Source organism: Oncorhynchus masou, chromosome 24 (assembly GCF_036934945.1).
Source record: "Oncorhynchus masou masou isolate Uvic2021 chromosome 24, UVic_Omas_1.1, whole genome shotgun sequence".
Taxonomy (NCBI): domain Eukaryota; kingdom Metazoa; phylum Chordata; class Actinopteri; order Salmoniformes; family Salmonidae; genus Oncorhynchus; species Oncorhynchus masou.
In genome coordinates this window covers 73,652,217-73,671,458 of record NC_088235.1, presented here as the reverse complement: position 1 = coordinate 73,671,458, position 19,242 = coordinate 73,652,217, and the positions used below count along the sequence as shown (strand labels likewise).

Genomic DNA, 19,242 nt, shown 5'->3' with positions numbered 1-19,242 from the left:
TCAATTCAAGCCCTCTGTTCCTCCAACAACACACACTGAGATGTTGAATACACAAGCCATTTGTAAACCTGGCAGGCTGGCACTTTGTGACCTACTATGCATCCTGTGCTATAATCACATACAAGCCTTACTGTAGATAAAGCTGTAAAATTGACTTTGATGCTCCCAGCCTCTCTGGGCCAAATTGACAATCTCCTGGAATCTATTTTTATGCCCATTTTTTTTTAAACAGACTTGTAATTAGGGATAACAATTCCATGCCAGGCAGTTTATTACAGTTGGCAAACAATGTCGAGATGAAAATAAGAATTTGTTCTTAACCGACTTGCCTAGTTAAATAAAGGTAAAAAACTTATATATATATATAAAACACAGAAAAACAACGAAATTGGATGTTCTATATAAGTCAAACGATGCTTAAACCACTTTTGACCCAGCACCACACCAGAGTCACCTTATGAAGGTCCTGTTGAGCAGCTGATTTTTGACAATGTGGTGTGTTCGTACAGGGCTGGAGCAAAAGCCTGCACACCCAGTAGCTCTCCTGGACTGGTTGGCCACCCTGCAACATTAGTTACAACCAAGTACTTTTTATGTCTTCATAAAATAATTCCCTCATTCAATGACCCAGGGATCATATGGCCAAGGTGGGCGAGGTAAGTAACTAAGATGTTTAAGGTTGAAATGTTCAAGGGAGATCTTGACAGCGTTGGAGCGACTTGTCAATTAAGCTTAGAATATTTTTAAACTTGGTCAGAATTAAATTGTCAGAATTTTGACCGCCTGAGACACTTTTACAATCAGCACATGCACCATTGCTATCAACTGCGCACCCACAACTGCATGTCAGCAGTTAATATGATGGTTGAGGAAGTACAGTTCCCGCTCAGCCCAGTCAAAACTGTTCGCTGCTCTGGCCCCCCAATGGTGGAACAAACTCCCTCACGACGCCAGGACAGCGGAGTCAATCACCACCTTCCGGAGACACCTGAAACCCCACCTCTTTAAGGAATACCTAGGATAGGATAAAGTAATCCTTCTCACCCCCCCCCCCCCTAAATGATTTAGATGCACTATTGTAAAGTGGCTATTCCACTGGATGTCATAAGGTGAATTCACCAATTTGTAAGTCGCTCTGGATAAGAGCGTCTGCCAAATGACTTAAATGTAATGTAAATGTAAATGAACATTTGCACTTTATCATCTTAAATGTGAAGACTAATTTGGCAGAGGCACTATGCAGGCAATTTTGTTGGATTTGACGGGAATTTGGTCAATAGAATAAGTAAAAATGTGGATTATCAATGTTTTAATAGACGTGTGAGCCCTTACAGGATTGCTTAGTGTCAATGGTTTTCCCACAACTCAACCATCTTGGGTTTTCGTCAGGTTCTGGTTCTCATTGTAACTACACCACCTTATAGCAAAAACAGCACTGTGTGAACTAATCTTGGGTATTGAGCTTTTCAGATCTACTATAGAAATAAAAGCTAGCTAGACCCTTTGATGTATCAACATTCATCAGGGTACAGTATGGATTTTTAATAAGCTACATCATATTACTTATTACTCATTGGAGCATTCAACAGACGTGTTTTTTAGTTGTTTTTATGGCCATCGATACAGGATAAGGTTTCCATAAAAAAAAACAAAAAAAAACTGCCCAACCTTTATCAGAAGACGACACCAAAAATAGCTGTGTTTGCTGTGTCGTTTAGAGGTTTTGTCCATCTGGTCAGTGCAGTACATTTCAGATCCTTCCAGAAGCTGAACACCCACACAAAGCCTGGGCGGTCTTAGTCTGTCGCAAGCCAGTCAAGCCCCCGAGGGTTGGTTTCAGGGTAAAATGAAGGCAACTAGAACCAGAATAAAACAAATAGCTTTAACTTCTCACATGGAGAAGTGTTTTATTATTTGAGAATGGGGATGTTATCAGCTGTTACCAAAAATGTTTCATTCCTCAGCGAAAGACCAATACATACATTTTTCTGGACAGAGTCAAATGGGGGAAAAAAAAAACACAAAAAAAAACACTGACTGTACACACAAATTGCAGAAGTGACCATAATGCACATCTAACTGGGAAACCGTGAGCTCCCCTTCCAGGACCCCATCATTTGGCCTCGTGAGGAAATAATAGCATATAAGAAACCCCATAAACAACCTCCTGCGTTACCTTGATTAGGTTAAAATTAACTGAACCAAGCAGAACCAAGCCCCGACAGGGCTTTCCAATTCAAATTAAGAGGTAAAGTATGGACACATACTGGAGCCAAGTTGGAATGGTATTTAGTCATGTTTATGTAACTTTCAAATTCAAATGACCAAATTAAAAGCAAAGTAACTTTCAAAAAAGAAAAAGAAAAACGGGAACAATCTAAAATTTCCACTACAAAAATGTTAAATGGAAAGAGTAAAAAAAAAAAAAAAGATGACGGGAAAAAAGTTGACATTGAAAGGCAGTTTCAATCAAATAAAAACACAGGACGAGGTACAGCTTGCACAATCAATTATCAAAATTACAGTTGACAGAAGAGTATCTTCTAATCAACTGAATAATTTTAACCTGGAGGTTTCTATTACATTTCAGATATTAAAAGATGTCAGAGGGCATGATTGGGGTGTGTATGTGTGCGCACGTATACATTTATACACACACACTTCAGTTTTTTTTTCTTCAGTCCTCCCCTTTGGTCACTCATTAAATAGCAATCTTTCCTCAAACCTATTCGAATCCAAAAAAATATCAAAATAAAGATGCACTGCCAGCACATGACCACTTCCACATCTAGAAGGGCATGCTTGATCTAATACTCTGATGTGTCAATTTAGCAAAGGACGCTTGTGTTAAAAATGACAGAATATAAGTGTAGAAAGACTTGAGGGATTCAAGGCCTAGCATGGATCAGAACTACTCATCATGATAAAATGGCTACGTAAAACATTGAGAAATTACAAGCAGGTAGGAATCAAACCATTAGACATGGCAGGATTTTGTATTGTCACCGTCAACCATGTTTGTGGCACAGACACACAAAACCCACAAGAATTAGACAACAACCTTTCCGCAAACTTCAGAACCCCTCCCCGTGTCCAGCAAAAAAACACAATGGCGTAGGTTATTTTAATGTCACAGCAAGAAGACACTACTTTTCTACTAGCTAAGAAATATTTAAGTGATAGTTAGCCTAGAAATTACATAAGAACCAAGGAGATATCCCCTTGCAAGAACAAATGTGTAGCCTTTCCAATCTCATTTAGTTCCCGCCCATTCCTCTATTATTGTAAGTATGGAAAACAAGTACCCCTTCACCCTTTTGGGTTTACTTGTGACCCCCCTTGCTGGTTTTGAAGGAAACCTGCAGTATCTTGTCTCCAAGCCGGTAACCGTTGAGGCTGGCAATGGCCATGGCCGCCTCCTCGTAGTTGGTCATGGTGACGAAGCCGAAGCCTTTGCATTTATTGGTGTTGAAGTCGCGGATGACCTTGACGTTGGTGACGGCTCCGAAGGGCCCGAACATCTGCCACAGGATGCCCTCGTCAGCGTCCTGGCCCAGGTTGTAAATGAAGATGCACCAGCCGGCCGTAGAGTTCCCTTCAGCGCTGACCGTAGACATGCTGCTCATGTGGTCTACACTCATCGGAGAGAACCTGCCAGGGGCACAGAACAACAGTTCTTCAAATACTACTTCATAGATGCCAGTTTAAAATAACCCACAAACAAGGTGCAGGCCTGTTGACCAAGGAAATATAGAATATAAATCACTAACAAGACAGGGGTCTAGGTTGACTGGGGTTCTAGTCTAAACTCCCTGAGATCACAAAAATACCCTTGCCAACAACCGGTCACTGACATGCATTGTGCAGTGCAGTCGGCCACTCACCTGAATCTCTGGGCCTGGTGGTGTACCGGGCCCCCAAAGCGCCGACCCTGGTTGTGGTAGAGCTGGTTGATGACCTGGGAGTTCTTAGCCTGGTTGGGGTTGGCAGCAAACTTCACTGTGATGGGCTCCGAGGCCCCAGGGGGTTTCTGCCCATTCAGGTCTTTGATGGCGTCCTCCGCCTCAGCCCGTTTGTCAAAGCGGATAAAGGCCACACCCCTGGACAAGCCTGAGAAGCCAGGGGAGCCATTAATGGAATAGGCTACAGATGCCCAAAAATGGTTTTGCCCTAATAGTTAGGATTTGGAGAGTGGAAAGTCCACTTGAATGGCATTACTTGTGCTCATTTAATTGAGTCAAACTGAATGAGAATTATTTGTGCAGTGCCTGCCTACCTGAGGCCTGATCGACCAAGACACGCGAGTTGATGATCTGGCCATAGCGTGTGAACATATCCTCCACGTCTTTCTGTGTCATGGTCTTGGGCAGCCCACTAATGTAAAGATTGGCATCCTTAATACCGTCAGAGCTCGGCCTGGCGAAGGACACCTGATAAGAAGACAACAGGTCAGTTTCCATTGTGCAATTTATATGGAAAATATTTAGTTAAAAAAATAATGCTTTGGAATTCATTTGACAAAATTACAAACATTTTATATATTTTTTTATCCGATTCAAAATCAAAACTCCCAAAATGTCACGTAAACTTTAAAAGAAAAACAAAAAAACAAGAAAAATATATTAAAAGCCACAAAATTCTGTCAGTGCTGAGCGAGAATGCACATTGTCGAGCTGCTACTTAATAAAATATAATTTCTAAAAATTTGGATTTTTTTTTGGAAAAGTTAAGTTATAAAAAGGAAAATAAAAATAATTGTGAAATGCAGGGCTTTGAGTCGGCACGTCACACTCAAGCGAAACTAACTCTGCAATAACCAGTAGTGTTAAACTAAAAACTAAAGTAGTCTGAACAAAATTAATAAGCTTCAGTATAAATATGTGCCAAAAATAAAACTGTCAGGTTACCCACACAGGCCAACTGCTTCAAATCAAACTTTCCAAAACCGATAAATTATAGGACAAAAACATTTAAATATTACATTATTGTTTAAGTAGACATGTTACCCAAATACCTTTACATGCTTTTGCAAATAGACACTTTGCAGGAGGGCTCCCCCTCAACTGCCCAGGGACTACTTGAGAAACATATCACATCCATCAGTTGAAACATGAAAACACCTGATTGCACATTACCTTGATAGTTTTAGACTGTAGTCTCAGCCCATTGAGGGTATTGATAGCCCTTTCTGCATCACTAGCGTTAACATAGTTAACAAATCCGTACCCTAAACTGTGGCCTGGAGAAAAAAAAAGGGGGAAAAAACAACAAAATAAAATAACAAAAGTTTGTCCATATTTACAGATTGGATACCAGTCTTCCCACAGGAGATATCAGCACAATGCATTTTGGCAAAAACATTTGCAAAGGAAAACATTTTCTGTGAAATATGGCTCAAGAACAAAAGACCCCACATTGAAATAGTGTAAATGAAAAAACATTTTTCAAAAAGAAGGGAGTAACAGCCTTCTATAATAACAATAGATTAAAGCTTTAGTATTCTAATCAAAATGATCCAGGGGTCACGTTAATGCAGGATTCTGGAAAAGGTCAAACAGAAAAAAATATATCTTGCTGTGTTTTAGTAAACGCAGATCAAAAATGGTCAATTCTGCTCAGCTTCAGTCAGGGTTCGCGCAAAATCATTACAAATGTAAAAGGACTCATTTCGTGCGTCGGTTGCACTTCGCTCAGATTCAAAAAGGCACTCGCACATCTATGCCATCTTTGTTGCAGGTGCATAGTAAATGGAATAAGATGAGAAAAATGAAGAAACCTGCAGACTGATCTTGCTAGTATCACTGCTCTTTATTAAGCTTTACGTAACGGTCTCAAGGACTTTGTCAGAGCTTGTGGGGGCCTTGAGGCCGATATGTAAAGCTTAATAAAAAGCAGTGATACTAGCAAGAGCAGTGCGCGTGTTTCTTATTTTTTTCCCCTCACCTCCACTCAGATAAAGTATCTTTGCTCATCATTGGATCACCAGACTCACTGATGTGTAGCGTACTTTTCTCCAGTACTTTCCTCCGGTGTAGTTTTTCTTCAGTAGTAGGTTAAAATGCAAGACTAACTTCAAGTAAAACACTTGACTTACAATATAAAATGCAGGTGAAATGTTTTTTTAAATGTCTGCGTTGTGAAAACGCAGATTTATGAAAAGCTAATGCGACCCTTAATATCGAACACTTAATTTAAAAAAACTTGAACATCCTCTATCCAATAAATATTCACACGTTACAATTTGAAACTAAATTAGAATCCCATTATAACTAGTCACCAAAGAAAAAAGGTATTTAATGCTTGGTTTTACAATATGGAGTTATTACCAAATCTAATAACATAGAGCAGCCATAATGCCCAATGAAACAAAACAACCGCAAAGACCATAAACAAAACTCAGCAAAGACCACCATTAAAAGAGATACTCAAGTAACAAAAAGATTAAAGAACAGATGTAACAAGGTGTAATATATAGCACAGAAAAACAGGAGTTGAAAAACAATATAAAAATACTATCCCTGATCCCAACACTAAATCAGGTAGTCTGCAATTAAAAAAAAAAAAAAAAAAAAACATTTTAGGAAACATGCAGGAGTTGCATACAAAGTAAAATACAATTACGGTAACCAACAAATACTGCATTGAATTTACAGAGTAGTAATCAAGAAAGAAAATGTTGGTAAAGTCAAACAAAAATATGATGTCACATTCAACATCAGACTTTTGTAGTGGACTACATGTGCAGACAGACACAGAAGGTCGGGGCCATGTACCACCTTATGGAGAGTGATTCAAGTAAATTAACTGAGGTCAAAAGAAAAGGGTTTGGACTCACTCTGGTTTTTGTGATAGGGATTACCTGCCACTTTATCGCGGATGAGTTTGGCAGACTCCACCTCGCCGATGCTGCTGAAGAGACTCCGCAACTCGTCCTGGCTCATGTTTTGGGGCAGGTAATTGACGATAAGGTTGGTTTTGGCATCTTTAGGCTCATCTGCCATGTGTTCGTCGTAATCGTTATCATAAACTACTTGCTATAATTTCACGAGAATGGGATGAGAGGAAGTGAGCCATTCTGAAGACAACTTCATCAAGGGTGAGAAACAGTAAACTAGATCCGATCATAGAGAATGCTGCCCATGTTCCAAAAGAATAAGACATGCAAAACAGAATACTTTCTCAAAATTACAGCCAAAGTTAAATCGGTGGACTTACCTTTATGTTAATTGGACCCTTACTTCCATGCCGCTGTGACTCTCTGTTGTCACCCTGACAACTCTGTACCTCACACACCTGCAAAAGAAACACAGGTTAATTTACAATCCTTTGATGCAGACAACTGAGCACTTGACACCATTCCACTCCTTTTCACAATGGTCATAATACAATGCAGGCCAAAACTTCTACGCAACAGCACAATGCATCCCAGTGGGCATACAACATGATAAAGACGTATTTCACTGGTTGAAATCTGGTCTGAACGTTTTATAACCAGATCACAACCAGATGAGTGTTTTTCAAGAAATCTTAATTTAGTTGATATTTGGTTCAAATCTGACCAGTTATCCACACTGAACAAACATATTAAAAGCAACAATTTAAAAGATTTTACTGCGTTAGAGTTCACAAGGAAGTCAAGTCAAATAAATAAATTAGGCCCTAATCTATGGATTTCACATGACTGCCTCATGCAGCATGACATCGCTTTTGCATGGTTGATCAGGCTGTTGATTGTGGCTTGTGGAACGTTGTCCCACTACTCTTCAATGGCTGTATGAGGTTGCTGGAACACGCTGTCGTACACGTCGATCCAAAGCATCCCAAATATGCTCAATGGGTAACGTGTCTGGTGAGTATGCAGGTCATGGAAAAAAACTGGGATAGTGTCAGCTTCCGGGAATTATGTGCAGATCCTTGAAACATGGGCCTGTGGCAACAACAACAACAAGCAGGACTCAAACACCCCACAGGGCAGACATCCCAATTATTCGCAAAAGGAAGCGACGCAGAGGACGAAAAGCCGGATGCCTCGTCCGGATCCGCAGAAGACAACTAAGAAAGCTGCCATTACGTCAATATTACTCGCCAACGTGCAATCATTGGACAATAAACTAGACGAGGTATGATTACGAATATCCTACCAACGGGACATCAAAAACTGTAATATCCTATGCTTCACGGAATTCAGGGCTGAATGACACGGATATTCAGCTAGCGGGATACCGGCAGGATAGAACAGCACACTCCGGTAAGACGGGGGGGGGGGCAGTCTGTGCATATTTGTAAACAGCTGGTGCACGTAATCTAAGGAAGTCTCTAGATTTTGCGTGCCTGAAGTAGAGTATATTGTGATAAACTGCAGGCCACACTACTTGCCTCAAGAGTTCTCAGCTATACTTTTCGTGGCTGTTTATTTACCACCACAGACAGATGCTGGCACTGAGACCACACTCAGTCAGCTGAGTAAGGAAATAAGCAAACAGGAAACCACTCACCCAGAGGTGGCGCTCCTAGTGGCCGGAGGCTTTAATGCAGGGAAACTTAAATCAGTTCTACCAAATCTCTATCAACATGTTAAATGTGCAACCAGAGGAAAGAAATAATAATTCTAGATCACCTGTACTCCACACAGAGATGCGTACAAAGCTCTCCCTCACCCTCCATTTGTCAAATCTGACCATAATTCTATCCTCCTGATTCCTGCTTACAAGCAAAAATGACAGCCGGAAGCACCAGTGACTCGATCTATTAAAAAAATGGTCAGATGAAGCAGATGCTAAACTACAGGACTGCTTTGCTATCAGACTGGAACATGTTCCGGGATTCTTCTGAAGACATTGAGGAATACATCACATCAGTCACTGGCTTTATCAATAAGTGCATTGAGGATGTCGTCCCCACAGTGACTGTACGTACATACCTCAACCAGAAGCCATGGATTACAAGCAACATTCGCACTGGGCTAAAGGGTAGAGCTACCGCTTTCAATGTGCGGGACTCTAACCCGGAACATTACAAGAAATCCCGCTATGCCCTGCGACAAACCATCAAATAGCCCTGTATTGACGCTTTGCCTAAGATTGAATCATACTACACCGGCTCCAACACTCGTTGGATGTGGCAGGGCTTGCAAACTATTACAGACTACAAAAGGGAAGCACAGCCGCGAGCTGCCCAGTGACACGAGCCTACCAGACAAGCTAAATCTCTATGCTCACTTTAAGGGAAGCAACACGGAAGCATGCATGAGAGCATCAGCTGTTCCGGACGACTGTGTGATCACACTCTCCATAGCCGACGTGAGTAAGATCTTTAAACAGGTCAACATACACAAGGCTGCGGGGCCAGACGGATTACCAGGACGTGTGCTCCGGGCATGTGCTGACCAACTGGCAGGTGTCTTCACTGACATTTTCAACCTCTCCCTGTCTGAGTCTGTAATACCAACATGCTTCAAGCAGACCACCATAGTCCCTGTGCCCAAGAACACAAAGGCAACCTGCCTAAATGACTACAGACCCGTAGCACTCACGTCCGTATAGCCATGAAGTGCTTTGAAAGGCTGGTAATGGCTCACATCAACACCATTATCCCAGAAACCCTAGACCTCCAATTTGCATGCCGCCCAAACAGATGATGCAATCTCTATTGCACTCCACACTGCCCTTTCCCACCTGGACAAAAATAACACCTATATGAGAATGCTGTTCATTGGACGACAGCTCAGCGGTCAACACCATAGTACCCACAAAGCTCATCACCAATCTAAGGATTCTGGGACTAACCACCTCACTCTGCAACTGGATCCTGGACTTCCTGACAGGCCACCCCCAGGTGGTGAGGGTAGATAGCAACACACCTGCCACGCTGATCCTCAACACTGGAGCTCCCCAGGGCCGCATGCTCAGTCCCCTCCTGTACTCCCTGTTCACCCATGACTGCATGGCCAGGCACGACTCCAACACCATCATTAAGTTTGCTGACGACACAACAATGGTAGGCCTGATCACCGACAAAGACGAGACAACCTATAAGGAGGAGGTCAGAGACCTGGCCGGGTGGTGCCAGAATAACAACCTCTCTCGCAACGTAACCAAGACTAAGGAGATGATTGTGGATTACAGGAAAAGGAGCACCGAGCACGTCCCCATTCTCATCGACAGGGCTGTAGTGGAGCAGGTTGAGAGCTTCTAATTCCATGGTGTCCACATCACCAACAAACCAGAAAGGTCCAAACACACCAAGACAGTCGTGAAGAGGGCACAACAAAGCCTATCCTCAAAATGTTCTACAGCTGCAACATGGAGAGCATCCTGACCAGTTGCATCACTGCCTGGTACGGCAATTGCTCAGCCTCCGACCGCAAGGCACTTCAGAGGGTAGTGCATACAGCCCAGTACATCACTGGGGAAAAGCTGCCTCCCATCCAAGACCTCTACACCAAGCAGTATCAGAGGAAGGCCCTAAAAAGTGTTGAAGACCCCAGCCACAGACTGTTCTCTCTACTACCGCATGGCAAGCGGTACCGGAATGCCAAGTCTAGGACAAAAAGGCTTCTTAACACTTTTTACCCCCAAGCCATAAGGCTCCTGGGCATGGACTATTTGCATTGTGTGCCCCCCCAACCCCCTCTTTTAAGCTGCTGCTACTCTCTGTTCATCATATATGCAGTCACTTTAACCATACCTACATGTACATACTACCTCAATAAGCCTGACTAACAGGTGCCTGTATATAGCCGTGTTACTCATTTTTCAAATATCTTTTTACTGTTGTTTTAGGATCTGTTTTAGGATCTTTTTACTGTTGTTTTAGGCCTCAGGATCTCCTCACGCTATCTGTGCATTCAAATTGCCGTTGATAAAATGCAATCATGTTCGTTTTCCATAGCTTATGCCTGCCCATACCATAACCCCACCATCGAGCAAACAGCTCACCCACACAATTCCATACAAGTGTCTGCCATCTGCCCGGTACAGTTGAAACCATCCACGAAGAGCATACTGCTCCAGCTTGCCAGTGGCCATCAAAGGTGAGCATTTAACCACTGAAATCAGTTACCACTGCAAACAAGTCAAGATCCTGGTGAGGATGACGAGCACCCAGATGAGCTTCCCGGAGACGTTTTCTGACAGTTTGTGCAGAAATTCTTCGGTTGTGCCAACCCCCAGTTTCATCAGCTATTCGGGTGGCTGGTCCGAGACGATCCCGCAGGTGAAGAAGCCAGATGTGGATGGTCTGGGCTGGCGTGGTTACATGTGTTCTGCGGTTGGGAGGCCGGTTGGTTGCACAGCCAATTTCACAAAAAACAACAAATGGTGGAGGTGGTTTATGGTAGAGAAATTAACATTATTTGGCAACAGCTCTGGTGGACATTCCTGCAGTCAGTATGCTAATTGCACACTCCCTCAAAACTTGGGACATCTGTGGCATTGTGTTGTGACAAAGCTGCACAGTGGCATTTTACTGTCCCCAGCCCAATGTGATCCTGATCATGCTGTTTAATCAGCTTCTTGTTATGCCACACCTGTCAGGTGGTTGGATTATTTTGGCAAATGAGAAATTCTCACTAAAAAGGATGGAAACAAATGTGGCCAAATAATTTAGAAAAGCTTTTTGTACATATGGAACATTTCTGGGATCTTTTATTTCAGCTCATGAAACATGGGACTAACTCTTTACATGTTGCATTTATATTTTTGTTCAGTGTATAAACGTGATTACTTCATTTTTTAGCATGAAATGAACAGCCCCATGTCACAAGGATCTGTGCACACTTCCTATAAGCTGAAAATGTCCCAGACATGTCAACCATTGAGCATGTTCGGGATGCTCTGGATCGATGTGTACGTGTTCCAGTTCCCGCCAATATCTGGCAAACTCACACAGCCATTTAAGAGGAGTGGGACAACATTCCACGAGCAACAGCCTAATCAACTCTATGCAAAGGAGATGTGTCACGCATATCTGTATTACCAGTCATGTGAAAACCATAGATTAGGACCTAATTTTAATTGACTAACGTTATATGAACTGTAACATCTTTGAAGTTGTGGCATGTTGCATTTCTATTCAGTTTATATGAGCAAGATGCTCATTTTTGAAGAGATTTATTTTTTATTTAACCTTTATTTAAAGTGTTAGATTCTGGGTTAAACTTGGAACATTGTTATACTAGAGACATGATACATGTGGTATCATTCCCAGACTTTGTATATTGTTACAGGAGATAGCTGTCCTCCCTCTTCTACGAGCTAACTGTGCACAATATAGGGACTATTATGAAGTTAAATTGAACATTACATATACCCAGATCATGGTGACAGAAGAGATAGTGGTGGCATTTCAGACACTATGGTAAACTTTCAAGAAACCTGTGGCTCAGAGTTTTGTTAGGTTGGATATTCTTCAACTCAATAATCTCTTTCCCAATTTCTAACGCAAGATCTCACCCCGTGGGGTCAAAATGATCACAAGAACGGTGAGCAGAAATCCCAGAACCACACAAGGGGACCTAGTGAATGACCTGCAGAGAGCTGGGACCAAAGTAACAAAGCCTACCACGAGTAACATACTACGCCGCCAGGGACTCAAATCCTGCAGTGCCAGACGTGTCCCCCTGCTTAAGCCAGTACATGTCCAGGCCCGTCTAAAGTTTGCTAGAGAGCATTTGGATCCAGAAGAAGATTGGGAGAATGTCATATGGTCAGATGAAACCAAAATACAACTTTTTATAAACATTTTGGTAAAAACTCAACTAATCGTGTTTGGAGGACAAAGAATGCTGAGTTGCATCCAAAGAACACCATACCTACTGTGAAGCATGGGGGTGGAAACATCATGCTTTGTGGCTGTTTTTATGCAAAGGGACCAGGACGACTGATCCGTGTAAAGGAAAGAATGAATGGGGCCATGTATCATGAGATTTTGAGTGAAAACCTCCTTCCATCAGCAAGGGCATTGAAGATGAAACATGGCTGGGTCTTTCAGCATGACAATGATCCCAAACACACCGCCCGGGCAACGAAGGAGTGGCTTCGTAAGAAGCATTTCAAGGTCCTGGAGTGGCCTAGCCAGTCTCCAGATCTCAACCCCATAGAAAATCTTTGGAGGGAGTTGAAAGTCCGTGTTGCCCAGCAACAGCCCCAAAACATCACTGCATAGAGGAATGGGCCAAAATACCAGCAACAGTGTGTGAAGACTTACAGAAAACATTTGACCTCTGTCATTGCCAACAAAGGGTATTTAACAAAGTATTGAGATAAACATTTGTTGTTGAACAAATACTTATTTTCCACCATAACCTGCAAATCAATTCATTAAAAATTCTACAATGTGATTTTCTGGATTTTTCTTCTCATTTTGTCTGTCATAGTTGAAGTGTACCTATGATGAAAATTACAGGCCTCTCATCTTTTTAAGTGGGAGAACTTGCACAATTGGTGGCTGACTAAATACTTTTTTGCCCCACTGCACGCACGCACACACACACACACTTGTGTTGGTGGAAAGATGTTCTGGCTAATGCAGCTGTATTGATCCTCTGGGAGGAAGTAAACTTGGTTAAGCTTTCATAGTGCCTGTAGAGTTTTTACACTCAAGAGTTAGAACCTAATACTAGGCAACTCAGTTCAGAACAAATTCTTATTTACAATGACAGCCTAGGAACCATGTGTTAACTGCCTACTTCAGGGGCAGAATGACAGATTTTTACCTTGTCAGCTCAGGGATTCGATCTAGCAACCTTTCGGTTACCGGTCCAACGCTCTAACCGCTAGGCTACCTGCCACCCCTCTAAGCTATAATTGCGAAACTTTTAGCCAGCTGAGTCCAAAGTTTCTTCGGGAATGTCTGTTTCAAACCTCAGACAAAGTTGTAATGTGCCGATTCTCTTCACTGCAGATCTGACCCATCACACCACTCTTCAAGAGGGCCACCATGCTCCAGTTCACCTTCTGTGCTCAGAGGTCCTTGATGAGGATCTACCCCACCCCGCCACTCTTAATCATTAATAAAATAAAACAATGGGACTTTATATACTCTGTACCAGTATTTCTATGCGTGTAAAGCCTGTGGGTGAATTATTAAACAATTACTGTATGCAGATGTGCAATTTTGTTAACATTTGTTTTTGCCATTGCGTGATCTATTTTAAATGTAAGAACATACGTTTCAGATTCCAACTTTAATTGGTAACTTGGAAAATAAATAGAAATATAATGAACAATGTTTTCAATATCCAACTATCCTCCAAAATACTTTTTACAGTAGGTAATATACTGCAGTCAGGTGGTCATTACCAGGTTATGATAAGGTCTTAACTATGACCAGTAGGCTACATAATATAGGTGGTCAGAATGATGACAATTTGGTCAGATTAAAATTGTCACAATTATGACCAACTGGTTGTTTGGTTGGTCAGAAAAATGCATCATATTCTGGTCAGTAAAAAGACGGGACACTTTTTTCACGTTTCAACCAGAATAAAACATCTTCTCAACCTGGTTTTGCCCACTGGGATAGTTACAAAATAACTCACTTTGAGGTATCTGATGTGTCCCCTTCTGACTGCCATGTAGATTCTTCACAAATGCAGATGCTGAAATAAAAAAAAGTAACAGTCTGACAAATTAACATAAACAAGTCAGGCGGAGGGGGGCCTAGCTGAACCAGTATCTTGGCAAAGGAGAGGATGAATATGACGAGATCTACTTTCTGCCCAGAAAGCTACCATTCAAGCACCGATAGAACGAGACATTTATAAATCTGTTGAAATATCTGTGAAGAAACCACTTGGCGTTTCCACTCACTACCAAATATGGTAGAGAGGAAGCCGACGAGTCGGTAGTGGGAGAAGATGGAATGAGATGGGGATTTTGGCCGACATTCACCAAATTCTCTCATCGATTAAACATTTACAGTTGAAGTCAGAAGTTTACAGACACATTAGCCAAATACATTTAAACTCAGTTATTCACAATTCCTGACATTTAAGCCTAGTAAAAATCCCCCGTTTTAGGTCAGTTAGGATCACCACTTCAGTTTAAGAATGTGAAATGTCAGAATAAAAGTAGAGTGATTTACTTCAGCATTTTTCTTTCATCACATTCCCAGTGGGTGAAAAGTTTACATACACTCAATTAGTATTTGGTAGCATTCCTCCTGACAGAGCTGGTGTAACTGAGTCAGGTTAGAAGGCTTCCTTGCTCACACACGCTTTTTCAGTTCTGCCCACAAATTTTAGTCAGGGCTTTGATGGCCCACTCCAATACCTTGACTTTGTTGTCCTTAAGCCATTTTGCCACAACTTTGGAAGTATGCTTGTGGTCATTGTCCATTTGGAAGACATTTGTGACCAAGCTTTAACTGATGTCTTAAGATGTTGCTTCAATACATCTCCATAATTTTATTTCCTCATGATGCCATCTATTTTGTGAAGTGCACCAGTCCCTCCTGCAGCAAAGCACCTCCACAACATGATGCTGCCACCCCCATGCTTCACGGTTGGGATGGTGATCTTCAGCATGCAAGCCTCCCCCTTTTTCCTCCAAACATAGTGATGGTCATTATGGCCAAACAGTTCCATTTTTGTTTCATCAGAGCAGAGGACATTTCTCCAAAAAGTACGATCTTTGTCCCCATGTGCAGTTGCAAACCATTGTCTGACTTTTTTGTGGCGGTTTTGGAGCAGTGGCTTCTTCCTTGCTGAGCAGCCTTTCAGTTTATGCCGATATAGGTTTCGTTTTACTGCGGATATAGATACTTTTGTACCCGTTTCCACCAGCATCTTCACAAGGTCCTTTGCTGTTGTTCTGGGATTGATTTGCACTTTTTTTTACACCAAAATACATTCATCTCTAGGAGACAGAACGTGTCTCCTTCCTGAGCAGTATGATGGCTGCATGGTGGTTATACTTGTGTACTATTGTTTGTACAGATTAACATGGTACTTTCAGATGTTTGGAAATTGCTCTCAAAGATGAACCAGACTTGTGGAGGCCTAAAAAGGAATCTGAGGTCTTGGCTGATTTCCCCATGATGTCAAGTAAAGAGGCACTGAGTTTGAAGGTAGGCCTTGAAATACATCCACGGGTACACCTTCATTTGACTCAAATGATGTCAATTAGCATATTAGAAGCTTCTAAAGCCATGACATTTTCTGGAATTTTCCAAGCTGTTTATAGGCACAGTCAACTTAGTGTATGTAAACTTCTGATCCACTGGAATTGTGATACAGTGAATTATAAGTGAAGTAATCTGTCTAAACAATTGTTGGAAAAAACACTTGTGTCATGCACAAAGTAGATGTCTATAATCTGTTTTGAACAGTGGACTAAGTTTTAAATTGCGTTGTTTAGGACGGAAAAGGCAAAATGAGTAATTGCAAATGCACACTTCAGAGTAGGCATTCCTTAATATAAATATGCAATGCATGACTGTGCCAGATTGCAGAAAAACTGATGAATTTACAAATGTACAACACCCGCTGAATACGACCAGTGTCAGCAAAAACATTTATTAAATTGTTGCCAGCAGCACAGTTAGTCACCAACGATCTGGATAACCTGAAAACAGCCTAACCAGCGAGTAAAATGGTAAGAGTGAAGTGTTCTCTCATTTTATGTCTGGAAATAGCTAGCAAGCTAGCCAACGTTAGCTTGGGTGCTTGACTATCATTGTAAGGTCAGAACCCTCGGGTCAACCCTACTCCTCGGCCAGAGCATCCAGTGTGGGCTCTGAATGATCTGAATTTACATACGCCCAGAACGCACTCTGGAAATCCAGGGGGTACCTTCATAAATTCACTCTGGCTATCTACTCCAATTTTAGAGCACTCCTCTAAGTGTGCCAGAGCGCAGAATAACGGATGAATTTACGAACGCTCAACACCCATTGAATATGGCCAGTGTCCGTAAACGTCGGTAAAAACGCGTAATTAAATTGTTGCCAGCAGCACAGTTACAGTCACCAACGATCTGGATAACATGAAAACAGCTTTGCTAGGGCGAGTATAATGGTCAGCGGGGAACAATCTGGCAAGCTCTGAATTTATTCAGTGTTGCCAGAATGTACATTCGTAAATTCAGAGCGTTTCGCTGTGCACACTGGAGGCTCTGGCTGAGGAGTAGTGTCGAGTCGAGCATTCTGACCTCACAATGGCAGTCAAGTACACAAGCTAATGTTGGCTAGCTACTTCCAGACATAAAATGAGAGAACACTTCACTCTGACCATTTTACTCACCCTAGCAAAGCTGGTTAAACTGGACGTTTGCTGACACCGACATATTCAACGGGTGTTGAGCGTTTGTAAATTCGTCAGTTATTATGCGCTCTGACACTCAGATGAGAGTGTTCTACAATCGGAGTAGATAGCCAGAGTGACTTTATGAACACACCCCAGATTGGATTTACCACAAAAAAATAAATAAACTGGCTGATGTGTTCCCATTAGAAACGACAGGCTGTGGTCTATCTTGGTTAAGTTATAAAAATATGTGGTTCAAGCTATCCTTCACCAGCTCAATATTTCCGTTACTCACCAAATACGCCTGCAAATATTGTAATTTACTGCCGTTACTCCCGGTACGTACTTCCAAAAAAAAAATCGAAATAAAATGCAGAACTTATTTTTTTGTATGCATTGTTCTTGACTGGAAGAGGTTTAAAAAAACCCGATACATTTACATTTTTTCTGTTGCTTGTACATTTTTATGTAGACCATTTTAGGAAGTAGATACCGTGCGTAACGGCAGTAAATGAAGATCGTTGCAGGCAGGGCAGGCATATTTGGGAGCCAATGAGCTCGATCAAAGACGGGTTTGTTGCGCTATTTGGCGCGATTTATGCTCAAATTGCATGTAGTAACTTCGTTAATTTGACTAACTAGCTAACGTTAGCCAGTACTGGCAGCTTTGGACCAGACGAGGACGAAATGGACTCACCAGTCAGAGAACGTTAAGACGTAACGTTAGCTGACCATCTTTGGCAGTATGCAGTAGCTAACGAACACCAATGATGGTCGATAAATGAAAATCGTTAATTAACTCAGGCAGTTTACCATTGAAAAGTGTGTCTACAGACAACAATCATGCGATAACTGCCTAGTCTACTTAAGTCATTAACTTCCATTGGAACCAGACTTTAAAAAAAATATATTCGTTCCCCTATTATTCACCTCTGGCTAACACTATTAGCGAACTATCAATGCAAGTTTGGCATATGTTTAACCCAATGTCTTGCATTAGTGAACACCGCAGACAATACGAAACGGGAGGAAGTAAATAGATAGCTTGCTATTTAGGTAACGTTAGTAAATAAAGGCATAGTAGCATTCGCTAGCTACTAACGTTACTAGGCCGGTTTGTCTGGACCGCATTGCACATACATAGTTAGTGAACGTTACCTACTTAACTTACTAGCTAGTTACATTGTGCACGAATGGGAAAGATAACTAGGTCACTAAATACATTGTCATTGGATTAACGTACCTGCTTTACCGCTACTCCTGTGATTAATAATAGGCCGAAAAACTGACCTGTACGCGGAAACCAATTTAGAAACAAATCTGCGGCGACCAAGCAAGCCAGCTATTTTTTTTTCTCTTCCGTCCAACAAAAATTAACACCGGTGGCGCTAACACGCGCAGTCGTGTGGTTGCAACACAGTCTCTCATTAACTATGTACAAATAAGCACAATGTTTTGTATGTACTAATTAATAGAACACACTCATGACGCATCTCGCTCACAACTGTAACACCGAAGACCTCTGATGCCACGCCCATTCTGAATTCCTTTAAACTTGATGCGAGTTTGTGTTATTAGTACAAATAAACATAACTGCTTATTTGTGCTATTAGTACAAATAAACATAACTGCTTATTTGGATGTAGCTAGCTACTTTACTGTTAGAACGCAAGGTTCGCCATCGGACAAGAATTGAGCCGTAATATAGCATTTTCTGTATTTCGACCCGTATAACTCTAAACTCTTATTTTATTTCAACTAGTGACGCGTATTGGTTCACCTTGTATACAAGTGATATTTATTCACTCTCGCCAACCGTATCTTGTATGCTAACGTTAGCTATTTGGTTCAAAGTGAACATTTGGGGCTTTTTAGCTAGCTACTCGCTGTTATTAATTATGTAAAAAGACAATAATATCAATGGTTTAAGCACATAGAAATCATTGTTTTGTGAATTATTGAGTTATTTATTTCATGACTTAAAAGTGGCGGGCTGT

The 19,242-nt window shown here is 41.6% G+C and overlaps 1 protein-coding gene across 6 annotated transcripts; it reads right to left on the bottom strand.

Annotated features, from left to right (window-relative positions):
• Positions 1–1,877: 1,877 nt before the first annotated feature.
• Positions 1,878–18,769, bottom strand: LOC135512605 (ELAV-like protein 1). Of its 6 annotated transcripts, none has more exons than XM_064934803.1 (8): positions 18,489–18,769; positions 14,540–14,599; positions 7,216–7,293; positions 6,836–7,034; positions 5,136–5,239; positions 4,277–4,430; positions 3,885–4,110; positions 1,878–3,651 (listed from the first exon to the last, which is right to left on the bottom strand). In XM_064934803.1, exons 2-8 carry the CDS (start codon positions 14,573–14,575, stop codon positions 3,324–3,326), a joined length of 1,125 nt encoding a protein of 374 aa, XP_064790875.1. In that variant the 5' UTR covers positions 14,576–14,599; positions 18,489–18,769; the 3' UTR covers positions 1,878–3,323. The 6 variants fall into 6 exon arrangements, with proteins under 6 accessions (XP_064790875.1, XP_064790880.1, XP_064790876.1 ...); XM_064934808.1 differs by having other exon boundaries at positions 6,860–7,034; XM_064934804.1 differs by having other exon boundaries at positions 18,536–18,769.
• Between the last annotated feature and the right edge of the window lie 473 nt (positions 18,770–19,242).